The sequence below is a fragment of the Rhinolophus sinicus genome, linkage group LG03 (assembly GCF_036562045.2).
Source record: "Rhinolophus sinicus isolate RSC01 linkage group LG03, ASM3656204v1, whole genome shotgun sequence".
NCBI classification, from domain to species: domain Eukaryota; kingdom Metazoa; phylum Chordata; class Mammalia; order Chiroptera; family Rhinolophidae; genus Rhinolophus; species Rhinolophus sinicus.
Genome location: NC_133753.1, coordinates 51491246 through 51510505, shown reverse-complemented (window position 1 = coordinate 51510505; position 19260 = coordinate 51491246). Strand labels below are relative to the sequence as shown.

The following is a 19260-nucleotide window of genomic DNA, read 5'->3' as shown; positions in this document are numbered from 1 at the left end:
TTATTTTAATCATGAGAATTCCATGACTCAAGAACTCAACTCCTGGTAACAGAGCTGAAACCCTATTAACCTGTTCAAATAAGCATTTGCAGGGAGGCTGCTAAAGATATGTCAACAACGTGAGCTCAGTTTTTTTTCCCCCAGTAATGGAAAACACACATCGCTGAGGTCCATGTTTTATGTATCTTTAAAAGAACTGGTTCAAATGAAAATAAATACGAGGCGTGAGGAGATACACTCACCGGGATGATCTGTCCACACACTCCAATGGGTTCGTGTCTTGTAAAGGTAAAATAGTCACCATCTGAAAGAAATGGGTATGGTCACTACAGAGGACTCACACTGGAAGGGAAAACAGTGCAGAGGGATAACTTGGGTGACAGCAAAAACACAGAAATAAAGTTAAAAACACAACCTACTCAACCACGTACGAAAGCTGGTAGAAGAGCTATACTTGGTGTAAGGTATCTCCAGATACGGCTCCCAACCACCCAGAGTACCAACCTCAAAGGCAAAATACAGGACAAGTTGATGACACTAGAAGCAGACCTGGGGGAGGGCGGGGATGGGGGGTGGACGAGCTGAAAACCAGAAAATACTGAATACTACATTTTATACTAAATAGTAACATGATACTTATATGCAGAACAGTTATTTGACTTAAAAACTGAGGTACCTCAAAAATTTAAATAACTTTCTGAAGTATTAAAAACAAAACGAAGTCAAATGCTATGGGGTAAATTTAAAATGCTAGGCATCTGGACAAGGTGAGTAAAAGTAAGATCTATTCATAACTCAATCCAGGAGTCTCCATGCACTTCCTGGGCTCTGGGGGGTGGGGTGGGGGTGAGGCATATGCAGGCCTATTTCAAGAAGGCAAAAGTCCACTTCAAAGATGATTCCCTCAAATGAGCCATGGAAATGAGGATGATTTAATAACCTTGTTTTCCTTACAAGAGAAAAAGGCAATTGAAATAATTACTCAGGAAATCCAAACCAAATTCTGCTTTAGGAAAATGCCATTATGTTTATCAGAATTATTTTAAATGGCTAATTGAAATAACCAAAGAATGGCTCATTTTTTAGCATATGGCTTTTCATTTCTGGTACTAGGCAACGTCTTTGTTTTTCCCTCAATTGCCAACCCTTTGGCTACTTCACTGATATTTGTTTTCTCTCTCAAAAGCCGTCCTCCTGGGAAAGTGAAGACCCTCTGTTAATACTCATGAAGAGCATTGCTATTACGGAGAGGGATGAAGGCGAGGACAGGAGGAGGTGTGTGGGTTGTGGGAAGAGAAATGATGTGATTATTTATCATGGTCTCTCAACACATCTGAATCACTAATATTCATCATTCAAAATTGTTTTAATTAAATTCAAAATTATCCATTGTAAAATAATTAAAGGTCTCTCTCTTTCCCTCTCCTGGACCTCTTCCCAGAATTAACAGCTATCTGATACCGGTGCATCTTTTCAAAGAACTTTTTTTTCACATACAAGTATATATAGCATCCTTTTATCCCCCATCTCTCTCTCATTTTTTAAAATACAAATAGCATCACATTATTCATAGTCTTCTATGTTTTGTTTTTTCCCCACTTTTTTTTTCATATAAAGCTAACATATTTAACTGCTGAATGTTATTGCACTGGCTCAATAAATAACGGTACTACTTGTAAACTATCCTGAGGGAGATAGATATTGCTTTCAGTTTAGGCTATTATAAATAGTGCTGTAAATACTATCATTTAATATATCGTTGTGTATCTGTGGAATTTCATAGTAAAGTATATGTGCATTTCACATTTTGAGAAATACTGCCAAATCACGCTTCAGAAAAGTTACACAATTCATAATTCCAACAATAACATGGTATTGTTTCCTACCATTAAACATTGGGGTTTTTCAATCATTTTAATTTCAGTCAACCTGACAGGTGGAATATGGCAACCCATTTATGATTGACAATATATGAGTTGAATATCTTTTCATGTTTATCGGCCATTTGCAATTTTTTTCTTCAGGTTTATACCCTTTGTCATTTATCTACTGGGTTATTCATCTTTTCAGTCATTTGAAGAACTCTATACATATTAAGGCAATTAGGACTTTGTTATGAGTCTATGTAAAGTTTTTCCCTAATCCGCAGCTTGTCTCCAAATTTTGTTTTATACAGAGGGTACTAAAAGAATGTCTACACATTTTAAGAAAGGAAAAACCTGTATTAAAATTGTAATAATCAATATATACTGATAACAAAAGATGAATACAAGTCATGTGTATACATTTTATTGGCACTCCTGATATTTATATTTCTTTAAATGGAAGAAATTGGGAAGTAAGCACCATTCAGCCAGCTGTAGGAAGGAAATTATTTTAGAACATATCTCCATTAAAACAAAAAACGCAGACAAAATGTGGAAACTGTCTATAGGATGACAATAAGAAAACTGAGTTATATTTTAAAAATCAATTCAACTATTTTAGTTTTCTATGCAAACAACTCATGAATTTTCATAGATATCATTCTTTACAACCCAGCTTCAATTTATAAATCTCTGGAAAGGTACTTTATGTGTGTGTGTGTGTGTGTGTGTGTGTGTGTGTGTGTGTGTATAAATACCTTAATGTTATAGATGGTTTTTTTCAGGTTCTTCTTTCAGGGAAGGTTTTCCATGAGGAGCAATAACCCTGATCAATAGGCTAAAGAATTTCATTTGCAAAGAAATCCTTCTAGGTGGGTATCACAAACCATAGAATCAGTGTTATATCAAGGGGTACAAATAGAGAAAAATGACAACCCTCTTGTGGAAGGCAAAGATGATTCTTTGAGGATTTGGTATGTGGATACAGAGAACTCACATAAACTCCAGTATTTTATTAGGTTGGTACAAAAGTAATTGCAGTTTAAAAGGTTAAAAATAATTGCAAAAACCACAAAATTACTTTTGCACCAACCTAATAAGTTATAAAGGAAACACCTTTCCCTCAGGGTGTTGCCTCTCCTCCCCCCTTCACCTAGGCAGAGTAGACTCAAAGGGGTGGCCATGTTAACCCCTGTCCCACTCTCTTCCCCTCCCCCTTCCCTTACCTGTTCCCCTCCCCCTCTCTTACCTAAGACGATATATAATGAGTACTGTTCTCTGCCTAGAACAAAAATTATAACCCATTTTCCCATCTTTTATGTTAATATTCTCCAAATATGGCAAGATGACTTAAAAGGTTGTTCCCTTCATTTCTCTAGCTTTGTGCTATAAAAGTTCATAGGCTTAATGTAGAGAAAGATCTACACCCAAACACAGGTACTCTGTTTTGGGCTACAATGATCTTAGGTCTTCTTATCAAATAAGGGGCATTGCCGAGAGATCTCAGACTCAGCACGAAAGGATTGCATTAGATGAGGATACCAGAAAAATGTTCTGAATACCACATTATGAGTCGAGTTAGACTATGGTGGAGAAAACTAAAGAAGAGATGAGATACCAAAACAGGAATACTAAATTGCATGTATATGACTTTTTATCTCTCAGCCTCTTTTCTATTTCACTCAAGAAAGTAAAAAAGACACAGGAACAGATACTGCTCTTACCAGGAGTTTATTTTGAAGACACACCCAGAGCCAACTCCTCTGATGTGTTCTTTAACACCTGAGTTTAACTCATGAGGAATATAAAAACTTTATAATTAAATACTTTATTATACAATGAATTCGGTTGAACTATGGATCAAATTTTACTGAATATGTGTAGATTGAGACATTTCTAGGATTATGCTAAGAAAAGTCTTTGTCTCTAGAAATGAGTAACAGAATAAGCCGCTCCTGTATTTGTGAAACAGCTGAGCCACTGTTCTATGTTCTTTGATGAGGGCTTGTCAAATGACACAGAAGAGATAGCAATTATTGAGCTAATTAGAACAATTTAATTATTTTGATTATTCCTTCAGGGTAAACTTTCCTTCTTAAACCAGATTTTATACTTGCTTGAAAAAAATTTTTGACAGAATTTTTATTCTCATTAGAACATCTGACATTGGCACAGTCTATACATAACTAGACAGTGTAATTAGACAATATCGTACAGTCAATAAAATCAGAAAAATCTGTAATGTGCCAGAAATTGGAAAGAAATTTACCAAAAACAGACTTCAAGAACTAGCTCTCAATTATAATACTGAGTATTTCAAAAATTGTAGCTAATTTTACGTACCTGTTCACACTAAAAATGAGTTTATTTAATAGCATTAAAATCTATAACACAATTCAGTGAATGTAAAGCCATCTTCCAATCTCTAATCTGTGTACAGAATTGCTTTTCAAGGAGCTAGAAACCCTTCTGATGACTCCAGTATTAAACAATTAGACCAGCTACACTGAACTATTCCATTATGTCCTCTGGCAGATTAGTACGTATTTTGACAATAAACAGACCTCGCTGAACATTTTACAGCTATAATGATAAACTATAAATGCCTACACAAACACTGAGATTTTACATTAGTATACAGTGGTGCTAACACTATTCTTTCCAGGAGTCTGCTGGTAGCTTCTCTGAAGTTAGTTTCCATGTTCCTGAGTCTGTCAGGAAACTATCTTAGCTCTACCACTCCTCTGTAGTGTGGTCTTGAAAAAAAGTTACTTTACTTCTCTAGATCTCAGGTTCATTGTCTGAAAAGTGAAGAGGTTGGCCTTAGGGATCACGGAGGACTTTTTCAGCCTTAACCTCTGAAAGAGGTTACATGTGAAACCGACTTCATGACCTCCTGTCACCACCAATTCAGCTCCCACTAAGTTATTTGCTCTGTCCACCTGGGCTCTTCTCACTCTTGGTCAACAATAAGAGTGAGATCTCATCATATGTGTTCTCTGTTGACAACACAAAACTAGATCTAAGGTGTTGGAGGTAAAATCGTAGGATCCTAGTCAAGGTCTGAGCATTTTTAGCCTATCCTTTAGTTTAACGGATAAAATTGAAAGAGGGTAGAGTGGACAAATAATTAGGTATGATGTAGGTAATTTTTAACCTTTCCTACATGCTAATGTATCATAAAGCCATTTTTATGTCAGAATTCAGCTTACAGCATGGACTGTATTTTCTCTGCTTACATATCACAAAATCAGTAAAATCAACAATTGTTATAGAGAAAAATCAAATGCAAATCAATTAACCTCCATTTCTCCCTCAGTTAATTGAAAGCAAACTTTGATACTTCCTCCATCGCAAGGAGTCTACGGACATGAGAGGAATAGAGGATTTTGATATAGGTTTAAAATAATCAAAATGGGAAAAATAATACTTTCCCTGCAGGGCAGCTATGAGATTAGAGATAATACAATGAGTACAAAGAAAGTATTCAATAAATCATAGTAATGGTTATTATTTAGCATCATAATTAAGAGTTGCCATAGTAGAAGGGTCAAGCATAGGATTTATGGTCAGAAACAATGGCTCCACTGAGTACCATGGCCGGAAACAACAGACAGAGCTGTAACGGGAACAACATCAGACCCTGTGAATGAAACTGAAACTGCGTGATTCTGTGGTAACATCCAACAGTGGGCCCTGAGTGAAATGTCATGGAGAGGAATGGGAGAAACCTCAAGTCAGGAGAAACCTCAAGACCAGGGAATGGCTCAAAAACGGTCATGCCATAACCCTTTTCTTCTCTTCCCAAATATTCTATAGGGAGGCTACCCTGCAAGGCGAGGAAGAAAAAGCAGGTACTTGTTCTCTCCAACTGATTGCCCATTATGTAATCAAAGTGCTCTTTCTAAAAAGCAATTTTGATCAAGGCACTTATCTATTTAAAATAATGCAGCGACTCACCATTTCTGTGGAATAAAATTTGTACCACGGTTTACCCAGGCCAACAGCTGCATTGCCTCCTGTACCTGGTTATACTTTCAGATATATACTCTCTTCCTTTTATGCTTTGCACAGGCTATTACCATCACCTGTGATGGTCCTATCTCCATCTTCACTTACCTACCCTTCAGGTATTATCTTGTATATCTCACCTTCTTCTCCAAGAATTCTTAATATTGGGTAAGATTGCCTCTCCTGTGGAGTCCCACTGAACTTCATGCTTCCATATCTGAACAAGCCACATTACATTGCAACTATAGGTCTACTTGTTAGTTTTCCTTACTAGTCTATCAACATCTTACTTACTTACCTTTGTAGCTCCCAATGCTTAATGCAGGACCTGAAATATAGCAGGTGCTCAAAAACAAACAAACAAAAGTCTGTAGAATGAATAAATATATGAAGAAAGACGGAGGGGTTGAAGTTGATGCCTGGTATAGGAGGTGAACAAAGAGCTCTTCCCATTACATGGTAAATTGCCCAGCCTTCCTAAATGGGAAGGAGTGAAAGAGACAAGAGCATAATTCTTCCCGCTTTTTTTTATTTTTACCCTTTAGTGTCAGAGATGCTAAGCTGGATGAACCCTGGAATATGAGTCAGTACCACAAAGCAGTCTTATATTTTAAATTAAAAAACAAAAACAAAAAACTTTCAGCTTTATTTTTTAGGAGTGACCAGATAGAACTGTGCTTTTCATTGCTATATTTCCTCTCTAGGAACAATGGTTCAGTATTCACTAATTCAGTGTCCACACCTACTTTACAGAACATAACTACCATAAATAATGAGAATCAACTGTATATTAATCTAAAAATCTACAAAGGGTTAAAGACTTCATCCGGGTGACTGACCCCTTCCTCTTATTGCTCTACTCAACTGACCTCCATAAGAAGAGGGTCTACAATGGCTTAGGCAGAAAGAGACCTGGGTTTGAATCTCAGGCCTGCTACTTACTAGCCATGTGACCTTGTTCAAGAACCCTTGCTTTCTCATTTTCATACCTGTAAAATGTATACAATACCTTTTAAAAATCCAATCTGTCTCACAGGATCGCACACAGAATCACCTAGATACTGAATTTGAAAGACCATTTTATACTCTCAAGTGTTATATAAAATACATTATTCCTTTATGTTATAATTCCAAACAAAAATTTAAGGTGTTTCATAGGGGGATGCATGTAACACAGTAACAGCCTTCTTCTAGCCCAGATTTCATTGGAAAAAGCCAAGAATGTAGAGACAAAAGTCAAGCTGATGTTAAATTATGGAGTTACAAATGACAAATAAACACAAATGGACTGATTGAACAAATCTGAGAATAAATAATGGGGAATAAATAAATAATGGGGAATGAATAAATAATGACCCCTCTTTTCCTCATCACCCCCTATAGTACTCCGGGTTTAATCCAGCTAGACTCACTAAACTCTGAACTAGCCTAAGGGGTCATGCGCTGCATTCGAAGTAGCCTACGGGCAAGCCTAAACGTAGGTAAAACTGGAACAGAATGGAAAGCTGGCAAGTTCACATTTGCCTCCATCCTTCCCTCATCTGCTTGAGGCACCACAGTGAGCGGTCTTACACCCCAAGCCCCCAGCCTCCTAGGAGCTCTGTCTACAGTCCTGACCCTTCAGGGTCCCCCATCTTGGCATCCCTCTAAATGCACTTTAAGAAAAATTAGGGAAACAAAAACTTACTTAGCATTTAAGACAATTCCTCACTTTCTTTTCCTTCACAGACTGAACAGGAGTTTATGAGTAAAGCTGGGAGAAACTACTGTGAAAGCCTTTTCTAAACTCAGTGTGTGTAACTCCTAGATCAATATCCTCAGGAGCTCCAAAGAGCACCAAAGGAACAAACAGTGAGGCTTATGGATCAAGCACTACTATTGCCAGAGAAAGTCAGTAAAGCATCAAACATTATCAGAGACTTCAAAACTTCGTTATCTGATCAGGGTCTTCTCTCTTACGGAAGCAAGAGAAAACCAAGACAACAGTAGGCCAAACAGAGATTTATGTGTACAGACTTCCATTTCACTGTATTTCTAAGATATTTGTAAATCATTTGAACAGATATTTAAATACCTGAAATATATTTTAACAGTGAAATGGTCGGTGGGGGAGGGGGCAAAAACAACAACAACTAGGGCCTTTGATCTTGTTAATTACCTTTCTGCATTGAAGTAGAGGCCAAGCTAGAAAGGCCGACACACGTCTTATCTCTAGTAAAGGTTTAATTCCTAGGTCCTCCTACAGATTTGCACATATCACAGAGTGACTCTGCCTCACTTAGGCCATTCCGAGATCCTGCAAGTGATGCTGGAGAACAGAGGTTCTGAGATATCCTTAGAGCGGGGACTGACTAAGATTCTGACCTTCCCTAAGAGCAACTTCTCTGCTGAACAAGGGAAACCTCTGGATGGCGGATAAGAGTGCCTATAACCCAAAGCCCATTTTCTAAAGACTGACAGTCCACCTGTCACCATCACTCATGGAGGTAATTTTAAAATAGTCCTTTGAAGTTTCATTTCTGTCCCTTCTCCACTCTCACCATGACTTCTTCTCTTCTTGCCCCATGCCTAAATGAGGCATCACAACAGCCATCCGCTTAGTACTGGTCTCTGCATCCTCTGTTTACTTCTCAAGGCAGAGGACCAGCTGGTTAGGAATGCAGAATCTCAAGCCCACCCAAACCTACTCAATGAGAAGCTGCTCTTGAAGAAGATCCCAAGTGACACACATGCACAGCAAAGTTTGAGAAGCACTGCTCTGAGCTGTCTGCACTACCAGACAACCATCCTCTTTTCTAGTAAGTCAATACTCCTCAGCCTAGGAAAGCCCTAATAGGGTACCCCCAAGTTCCCAGCATTATTTTCCACTCTTCCTAGATGCACTAGGAGAGCAGGCTGTTTTCTGGAGAACACAGGTAGAGTAGCTGGCATGGTACTTAGCGGCATCCAGGAGCCACTCAATAAACATGTATTTTCTTTCCTTATGTCTATTCACCACTCCCAATATCCACACAGTTCTTTCAGTCGGTCCCTTTCCTGTCCTATCTCTTCTTCCCAGTATCTAAAATGGATCCTCTAGTGAAGTGAGTCACCAGGCTCTAATATCAAAATTTTGGTTCTACAACTTATTTGCTGGGTGACTTAGGAAACCTATTTAACTTCCTCCTCTGTCAAGGAGGATGGTAATCACAGTGCCTTCCCCGTGGGGTGCTGTGAAAGCACTCAATATGGTATTGCTATCCCTAGTATCCCTAGTATTCGCGCTCAGATAGAGACCTTTCCACCAGCTAACTTAGTTTGGACACTTTCCGTTGCCTTTGAAAGGATGACAGCACTGACAGGTTAAGCCACATGATTAAAAAAAAAAAAGTGTCAGGATGTCAGGATGGGTGCTGTTTTTATAGATTGTGAAAGTAACTCATGATCGTTATAGGAAATATAGAAAAATATTTTTTAAAAAGAAATATATCATCCATAGTCTTACCACTAAGAGAAAACAACTGTTAACATTTTAGAGTATTTCCTTCCAAACAAGTAGATCTTATGTTTCAGGAGGGCAAGAACCAAGTTTTAATCTTCTTGGAATTGTCCCTGACTTGCCCATGCCCAATGCCTCCCCACACCCCAGAACCGACTCTAGCACAGTGCTTAGCGCATGGCAGCTGACAAACACAGGCCCGTTCCTTGGCTGGTTGACATTCTGAGGTAAGCCGCTCGCTCCTGCACTTAGGTATGGACTGTATACATGCAGAAGCTGGGACGTTGTCAGAGTGACGTAATTTGTTTGTTGCTTTGTTCGGTTCAAGTTGCTGCAAGTGTGCTCCTATCTGTATTCTGTGTGGCTGCTGTCTGTGTTTGGTGGTGGAAGTGTTTTTCTGGTGGAGCCTCGTGTCTCCCTTTTCAACATACTCAAATTTCACGTACCTACAGGAATGGTCATTCCGTGAATTTTATCAGCCCAGCCTGCGTAATACCGAAGGGTTTTGATGACCCCCTGCAAATCCACGTAAAAAGCTTGTAGGAACGGTTTGCCGCCATTTAGGGATTCCATGGTCTATTGGAAAAGAAACAGAGAGAACTTCCCAGTAATACACGAAATGCTTTCTGGAGCAGAAGAAAAAAGGAAGAGAGAGAATATGAATAATACGAACAGTGATGCATACCTGGTCAACTCTGATTTCCCAAATGCAAAGGTTTTTGGTAGTACTGCCGGTTTAGTTTAGTTTCCAGTAAAAACCACAATGAATATATATATGTATGTGCATATTCCTGTGACTGTGTGTTTCCAGTAACCACTATCCCAATACATAAACACAACATTTCTTCAACTGATGATAAAGAAATGTTCTGCTTGTCAAACTAGCTTGTTATATTAATAATCAGAGCTGCATGGGGATTTTTTGGAGTCTACACCAGTAATCTGAATCCATAAAGAGGAGCAGGGACATGGGCTTTTATGCAACTGATGAGAATATAAAACGTTCTCCACAGCTGCCAAGACCCCTGCTGAGAAATGGAATATCCACAGTGTACAGCGAGTTTATTTATTACCACCAAATAAACAAGATCTCCTCTAGGGAAGCTCAGACTTTAACAACTTGAGGGCTGGTTTTTTGGTAAATATTTATGTTAACAACCATTATCTATTAAGAGTGAAGCACCAGTTTCATTTAATAAAATAGATATACTAAGCAGTTTTAAATTATAAAGTTATTATTTTAAAGACATGCTCCTAAAGTGGTTAAATCTGTAGTAAAAAGAATTACAAATGAACACACTGACATGAGAAAAGAGTATTTTGACTTGAGAAATATTAAAGGTGTTACACGTTGAACAAATGAAATAAAAATATGTTTGTAATCTCATATCCTTCTCTATAAGGACATTTTATAACACATACTGGTGTGAAAATTATTTCAGTGCTGACAAAACTAAAATTGAAATATTTTCCATTTAATGACCTGAAAATACTATTACCTACAGTACAATATATCCATTTACTATGTGTATAAGATGGAACTCATTTTAAAATATCCGGTTACTTATCATTACATTTGACTCACCTTTATTAAAGGGAATCAAATTACTTCCCAGTACTTTTTAGAACATTTATGTTTCTGAGATGGGCATTACACTCTCCATGCAGCTAGTATAGAGCCAAGGTCTACACAGCATAAAGGAGAGTTAATAACCAAAATCTGGACCACCTAAATGGTCCCTATGAGCTTCTGACAACAGCCAACTTGGCCTGAGAGTTGCCAGCCCCAGGTTTATTTTCAATTATGTTTACTTGGATGCAGTATTAACTTCTGTTTTCTGGTCAGGAGCTCCCCTATATTCCATTCTCATTAAAACTCACTCCTATTATGGCTTGGTAGTGTTTAAAAGTAGGAATGTCATTTAGAAGTGATGACAGTGATACATAATGTCAGAAAAAGTGTGGCGTTTGAATTTTATGACATGGAAATATAACTGCAGAAATGAACTGTATCACCGTCTAGTACACACTGTTAACCTAATGTTGTACATATGTAACTCAATTAAACAGACATCATGGACCATCAGAGTACCCCACATTGACCATTTATGTGTCAGGAACTGTGCTAGGATTACAAATTGTATTTTATTAGTTTTTTAGTAAAATACAATTTTCACTGTCAAAAAAATCATAATTCAGTGAACAAGTAAGCATACAGATCAGCATTCCCCAAGGTGTTTCAAAGAATTCAGTTTTGCACAATATTGATAGGTTAGCCAGAAAAATAGGCCAAGGCTTAAATAAGTTTGAGAAACACTGAGTAGGGCTTTTCAGAACTTTTAATATGCTCAGTGTCTTGTGCATCTCCAAGAAGGAGCCATTCACCATGAAACGCCTTTTTCATCATATGCATAAACACCTCCTTGAAGTACCAGATTAGAAAAGTTTTACAGACAAATGTTACATATAGCCAGAATTCCAAACCATCTCCATAAAGGAGTCATTTTTGTTCTCATAATCTGTACAGATCCCTGAGTGGGACGGGAGGAGAGGAGAACAGTGGCAGATGTGATACTAAGAAAGGGTGCAATGACACCTTCTCTCAAAGCCCAATAGTGACCTGTTACCTCAAGTAGAGGCTAGAATATAGTACTCATGGCTTGAACAAGGCTACCCTAAATATTAATGGACCAGGTCTGGGTCATCCCTGTGGAGCCCCCTGGTGTATATAGCACAGGCATACCCCAATGGTTCCGGGTTCCAAAAAGTTTGCATTCTCTAAGAAACTGACTTTTACTTTACAAACAGCAACAACAACATAAAAACCATTAGGAGATGGGAAGTTCCTTATGTAAGAAAAGGATTGTTTTAATGAAAGAAAGTTGCTGCAAGTGACAGGAACAAAGGGAGCAGAAGTGGATGAGAGGTCCATGTCATGGTCTCTGCTTCTGAAGGATTCTCTTCAGTCAAGAGGGGTTAACTCTGGGGAGGAAAACACACTCTTATTTTATTCTCAAATGATCATTTGGTATTTGTTTTCTGCAAGCAGCATGGTAACTCTCCTGCTGCTTAACTGTTTTGTTTTGTTTCCTGAGAGCGGAAGGAAGGCAGGAAGGTCCTTCAAAATTTTGTTCTTCAAAATTCAGTAAGAGACACTCAAGCTGATACTCCACGTCCCTCACCAGATCACAAAAGCCAAATTGTCTCTCATTTTTCATGTGTATTATGTACTCCTTAGCTTGTTCCCCAGGTCCACTGCACACAATATTTTCAGAAAGACTGAGGAATCTAAATTTCAGTGGAATGGTACATTTGGGGCAAAGACTGAACGTTTTCTTAGGCTACTTACTGCAAGAACTGCCCGGTCTCGTTCCACCAAGTCTGCAAGCTTATCCAATAGACGTCCTCTTTCTGAAGCATCCATTCGTCTCCACACTGAACCAAGGGAGAAAGCCAGGCGGGCTGCCTGCACTGCTTTGTCTATATCTGCCTGTTAGAGAGGAAGAGGCACAGCTGAAGGGACGACACTCTAAATGAAGGAGGAACTGTCTTCTCTCACAAAAAAGGTGATGCATGAACATCAGTGGTTGTGTCTGGAAAGCATAAGTTTAGTGCTCTGCTGTTTGGAAGCAATTATTTCACAGGGAATCTTTGTCTAAGAAGGACATACCTTGTCTGCTTCTTGAACTTCACACACCTGTTCTCCTGTGGCTGGATTATAGACAGGGAACACTCTCCCACTCTCCGAGTTCTGCCACTCGTTGTTAATAAAAATCTAAAAGAGTAGAGAACAGAATGGGATTGGTGAGACCGGTGATAGGATGCCAGTCAAAGGCAATGTGTTACGGAAGTATCATGGTAATCACACTTATTCTATGTGCTTGCTGGTATATAATTCAAGTATAGAATTTGAAGAGTTACAAGAGACCCTTAAACAGTATGCAGTCCAGCCTCACCCCCAATTCAGGAATTTACTCTATGATGTTTTTAACCTCAATGTCATCCGAAGATTAAATACAGAAATGCAACTAGTTAATGTCTAAGCCTAAATTAGTGTCAACCAGTGAGAGTCAAACAAGAATGAAAAGGACGGAGTCTCATATACATACAAAACATACACTGAGGCTGAGAAAGTATTTATTGATAGTCCAAGCTCTGGCCAACAAACGTAAGGAATAAACCATGGGTTAAACTGACAGTGGTCACACCTTAGAACCTAGTTTCTCTCTCAGAGGCATAAATGACTTCACGGGGAAACTCGAAGGGTGCTGAAATAAGCATTTACTTAATTTATAGTCAGATCCTGAACTGAACAATGACCAAACTAGCGAATTAAACAAGTTACATGTTAGATTTCTTTCTCTTTGTTGGGTAGGCTGCATGGCTTAGCAAAGGGAAAAAGGTCTGTAACTTTCAAACTGGTCTCTCTAGACTTTTTTGTTATATAGAAAAAAAAGAAGATTTTATTAAAACAGCAAAAAGACTAATGGTTTAAGAAATTATTCAAGTCAATATCTCAGAAGATTTGTAAGACATGAGTTAGAAGAGAAAATATAGGCAAAGAAAGTTTTAAATTTTTACTGATATTAAGCGAGAAACCCAAACTAGTATTTTTGGACTATGAAAGCTCAAAGAATAAATACATAAAGACACTTTTACTTTATAAAATTTATGGCATGACAATGAAAATTTCTGAACTTAGGAGCCAGTCCGCCAACTTAAAACGAATACAATGATAAATTGATTTGTCATTGCCTGCCATTTTAATAATCATAGATGAGGTGAAATGAGTATAGATCTATAATTTTAAATATTAAATTCTAGATTATTCCAAAGCTTTATTTTTTCCTGGATTTGATAAAATAGTGAGCCTGTGTTGAAGCTTTCTTTTCGTGAAGGTTTTTTTAAGGTAAAGGGAAAAAAAGACTTTTAATCTGTATAGTACTTAATACAAATGTATTAAACAAAAAACACAATGATCATATAATTGTTTAAACTTTATAGTTTTTTAATATAGAGTTTATAGAATGTATAAGCATGCTTAAAATGTATTCATTTATTCAATAAATACTTAGATACTTCTAGATTCAGGAGAGGCAAAAATGACTAGGAGTTCCAGCTTTCCAAGGTCTTACAGTCTATAGTAGTTCATTAAATGCTCACAATCCTAACAGCGAGATTTTATTATCTCTACAAAAAATGAGACAATTGAGCGGCTGGGAAGTTAAGAGTCTTAAGCAGCAGGTTCTTGTTGTGGCTCTGAGTCAGTCTCCTGTTCTTTCCACTACACCATGGTTTCCAGGATTGTTCAGCTCAAAGAAACACAACTAGTTAATGTCTAAACCTAAATTAGAGCTACAGTTCTTGGACTCCTGGTCTAGTTTTCTTTTCACTCCATTTAACAAATTTCCTAATAGGTGACAGCTCATCATATCTGCACATTCCTTTGAAACACAATATGATTTCTAAGGTAACAAAAAACTTAAGAAGTTTTCACTTCTAGAGTATTTATCAGGTTTAAGGAAAAAGGATTCTTGCCAATATTCCCTATTCCTTTTATTCACTATTTGACTGAAATTTCTTAATCTTTGGAATATCATCACTATCCAATTTTAGTTTTTAAGTTTCTTTGTTGATCATTTCTAAGTTTTTGTAAGGATTGATATTTCATGATTTTTTTAATTAAAATTTATTGGGGTGACAATGATCAACAAAACTACATAGATTTCAAGTGTACAATTCTGCAATACAGCATCTATATATTGCATTATGTGTTCACAACCCAGAATCAGTTCTCCTTCTATCACCATATATTTGGATATTTAATGACTTTTATTCAGTTTTTAGAGGTCTTCCAAAGATCAAAGAGAAAAACTACTTTTTAACAGGACAAAACTTATTCTCTATCAGTTAGGTCCATTGATCATTTTATAAATCTAAGATACATTATGAAATCTTAGGGATCTTTTCCTATATCTTAAAACATTTTGCTATTTCATCATCACTCATCAATTATTTCCAACTATGCTTTAAAATACTAAAATAATGAAACAAAAAAATGATGGAACTCCTAGAAATGAATAAATAAACATGTCACCCCCTATTTCATCAACCTTCGGTTTTCTCATTATATTTTCCAAAGTAATGCATCATTTTTCAAAAGGGTATAAGAGAAATCTGGAGACACCATCTTTGTCATTTTTTTTTTTAACTTTCACTGAACACAATTAAGATTTCAGAATTTTTCATTTCCATCTATAATGGGAAAGAGACAAAAATTAACCAAGACATTTCACAATTGTTAGGTGAGTCAGAAGATGAAGGCAGAGAGGAAGAAATATTAGAGACTCCACTGATGAGAGTAAAATTGACTGTATACGCAAAATCTTGGACTATAAGTCTTTAGGATAAATTTTCTCAAATTCAAGAATCAAAGAGCAAACAACATATTTATAAACACAAAAAAAGAAATACAATGCTCTAACCAGTTAGTCATTCAATAGGAAGGACTTAATCATGTATTATTTTGCAACAAGAACCTGGTCCATCTTGTTTTGCTAAAAGGACATGTTGCAATTCTTTTATCTTTTATGATATTTGTGTATAAAAATTGACTTGATACGACTCATAAATGGACAGATGCTGAAGGTAGGCTTATATACAAAAGTGATTGGAAGGATGGATATTATGTAAAAATTTAAAAAGTTCATTGGATTGGTCAATCTAATTTATTACCCATACCCATTTCAGGTATGTATACCTCCAAAACCAGAAAAATATAGAAGAAAATTTGGTTTGCTATGTCTAAGTGCTTATTTTGTTGGTTTCACTCTCTTTATTTACTTCTGTAAATTTTTCATAAAATAACTTAAAAAGTAAAAAATATAAAGAATCCTTTGGACCCAGATGGCAGATGTGATGACTTTCTCTTGGTACAACAAAGGTTAAAATATTTGCTATTTTTATTGCGTTACTATTTTTCTAGACTTAGCCATACAATATGACAATTAAAAAACTTGTATTGACAACTTTGTTAGTACACAAGATAGCAAATACCTCCACAATACTTGAAGGTTTTCAGCTTCTCTGTGCCATTTCAAAAGTTTTGAATGCTGTCTAAAGTGTTCTTCTCTGACCAGAGCTCCTCAGAGAAATAGTTTTTTTAGGGCTGTAGCAGGGAGCACAAAATGATCCTGGACTATTGTGGTGCCAGAAATCGAGTACATGCTCAAAAAATGATGGGACATATCAAAAGGACACAGGAACCAACATGAAGGGGCTCCCAATAGCCAATACTGGGATCATACTGGCAGCAATAATAAATAATGATATTAATGAATTACTTGTAGAATGAAAAAGGCATCCAGGAGATCATACTGATATAAGTTTTGTAAATGAATAAATAAATGGGGGATAAGGAAAAGCTCTTTTCTACAGTAGAATTCCAACTAATTGTAGCAAAGGAATGATGGAATTAGATCATCATCGTTTGTCAAACACCACAGTAATAATTGCTTCAGGCAAAAATCATCAACAGATGGTAAAGTTAGTGGGCAAAAGCATAATGAAAAATTGGATGTTTATGTAGTCTCAAAATATGTTCCCTCAAGACACTTATTAATTACAAAGGGAAAAACAGCCTAGTGTTGGAGACACTTGGCAGACAGCACCCTAATCAAGTGATCAAAGTTAACATCACCAGTGATGGGACAAATTGATATCATGCGCTCCTTATATGATACACTGAGGACACAGATCACTTCTGTGATATTCTTACTCAAAAGGCATAACCCAAACTTAATCATGAGGAGATATCAGGCAAATCCAAATTAAAGCACATCCTACAAAATAAGTGGCATATATACATGTATGTGTGTGTGTATATGTGTGTGTGTGTGTGTGTGTGTGTGTGTATATATACACACACACACATTTTTTTAAACTTTTTTGTAGTGTCAGGTCATGAAAGACAAAGAAAGACTACAAATATTGCCGTAGGATACAAAAGACAGTTTGCGGAATATAATCAATAATGTTGTAAAGATTTTGTAGGGTGTCAGATGGGCACTTGTCTTATTAGGGAGACCACTTCATGGACGGTGTAAATGCCTGACCACTACTGAGCTGCATACCTGAGGCTGAAGCTGAATAATATTGAATGTCACTATAGTTTAATATATATATAGTCACGGGATGTGGAGTACAGCATAGGGAATAGAGTCAATGGAATTGTAACAGCTATATACAATGAGGGGAAGAGGGTTATCACCTTGTGAGGGGTGTAAACGTCTAACTATTACATTGTTTTGTACACCTGAAACTAATAAAAAATAAAAACTCTTCCAAAATAAAGGACACTAGTGATACATAAAAATAAATGAATCGTGTAACCGTGGATTGGCTCCTGGAGCAGAAAAAATAAATATTACTGGGACAACTGGGGGATTTGAATAATGTCTTTGGATTAGATAATATTGCACCAATGTTAATTTCCTGCTTTTTATAACTGCTCAGTGGTTTAAAAGGATGTAAACATTTGGGAAATTTGGGTGAATGGTACACAAAAATTCTTTGCACTATTTTTTAAACTCAAAAATATTCTGAACTTATTTCAAAATGAAAACTAAAAAAATAAATGTAAAGGTTAGAGTTACCCTTTCGTGTCTACCTTCATATTATAAACGCCCCAAACAAATGTTAATGAAAGAATGAAGATTTAACATCTTTCTTTTCACAAAAGTTCATTCTTAAATGTGAGTTTGCAGAAAATAATTCAAGCTCTGCCTTAAAATGTAGCCCAATGCTGCCAAAATTATTCCTTGTAATTTACAAATTAAAATACTTGTTGATATCAGTATGAGAAACTAGAAAATTCTGCTTTGCATTTTACCTAATTTCAGAATACGCGTAGGTGTCAGGGAAGATGTAGCCTTTTCTACCCTAGAGCTCTTTGGAAGTACAGGTGTCTGACTCTAGCTAAGTTATTTGAGCTTGCTCAGTTTCTTCATTTGTAAAATATACAAATATCTACTTATTAGATAATTCTATGATGCTCTAATCACAGGCAAAAGAAACAGATGACCTGTAAGAGAAGGTCCTTGTCTTGTTCTAGGTTTCTAAGAGGATAGGATGGATTAGGTCATAAACTTAACTTTCTCTGCATGATTGCGAAGAACTGTCCAGTGACATTTTATGGGTTGCTGTTGGTATTAAAAGACATAACGAATGGGGTCGGCACTTAACTAATGTTAACTGGAATGGAATATCTGCTGGGAGAGGCATGAATCATTGCCTAACACCTTTCCTAATAAGATTAGAAGTACAATACCTCCCACACCAAGAAATCGGAATACACTGAAGAATGAAAAATATATTTGGGCCGTAAACTTTTCTTGTATGATACTGTATTTAATACATACAAAAGAATATATGTAACATAAATGTGAGTTAACATGCATTATATTAAAACACATCATGAACACACGATTCAAGTACTAGTATGTTATTAATATCACTGACGCTATTTGTGTGTTTCTTCCTGATCCCAAGCTCCTGCCTGACCCACTCTGCCACTAGAGATAACCACTATTCTGAATATGTAACTTATTTAATGTTAGATATTTTTTTTCTTTTTCTTGCCTTTATAAACTAATTATTAGGCACAGGTTTCTACAAGTGTCTATTATAACAATCCTGTGAAATGCATTGTTCAGATCAACTTGAGGTTTATTAACATTTTTTCTGCTTGTCTTAATCGAGAAAGCTGTGTTGAAATCTCCCACTTTTGTAGATTTGCCAATATATTACTTAGCTCCATCATTTTTATCTTTATAAATTTTAGATTATTTTGTCCATGATATTTTATTAGTGAATATAAGTTTGTAACTATTAGATTCTCTGGTAAAA

At 36.6% G+C, this 19260-nt stretch overlaps 1 protein-coding gene across 3 annotated transcripts in view; it reads right to left on the bottom strand.

The window, feature by feature from the left end:
- ALDH1A2 (aldehyde dehydrogenase 1 family member A2) overlaps positions 1-19260 on the bottom strand; it is a 91001-nt gene that overhangs the window by 37981 nt on the left and 33760 nt on the right. For all 3 annotated transcript variants that reach the window (XM_019732311.2, XM_019732312.2, XM_074327682.1), the window contains 4 exons: positions 13025-13129; positions 12704-12844; positions 9801-9930; positions 243-304 (listed from right to left, as the gene is read on the bottom strand). In XM_019732311.2, coding sequence (XP_019587870.1) covers positions 243-304; positions 9801-9930; positions 12704-12844; positions 13025-13129 — 438 coding nt within the window. The remainder of the gene's footprint in view (positions 1-242; positions 305-9800; positions 9931-12703; positions 12845-13024; positions 13130-19260) is intronic.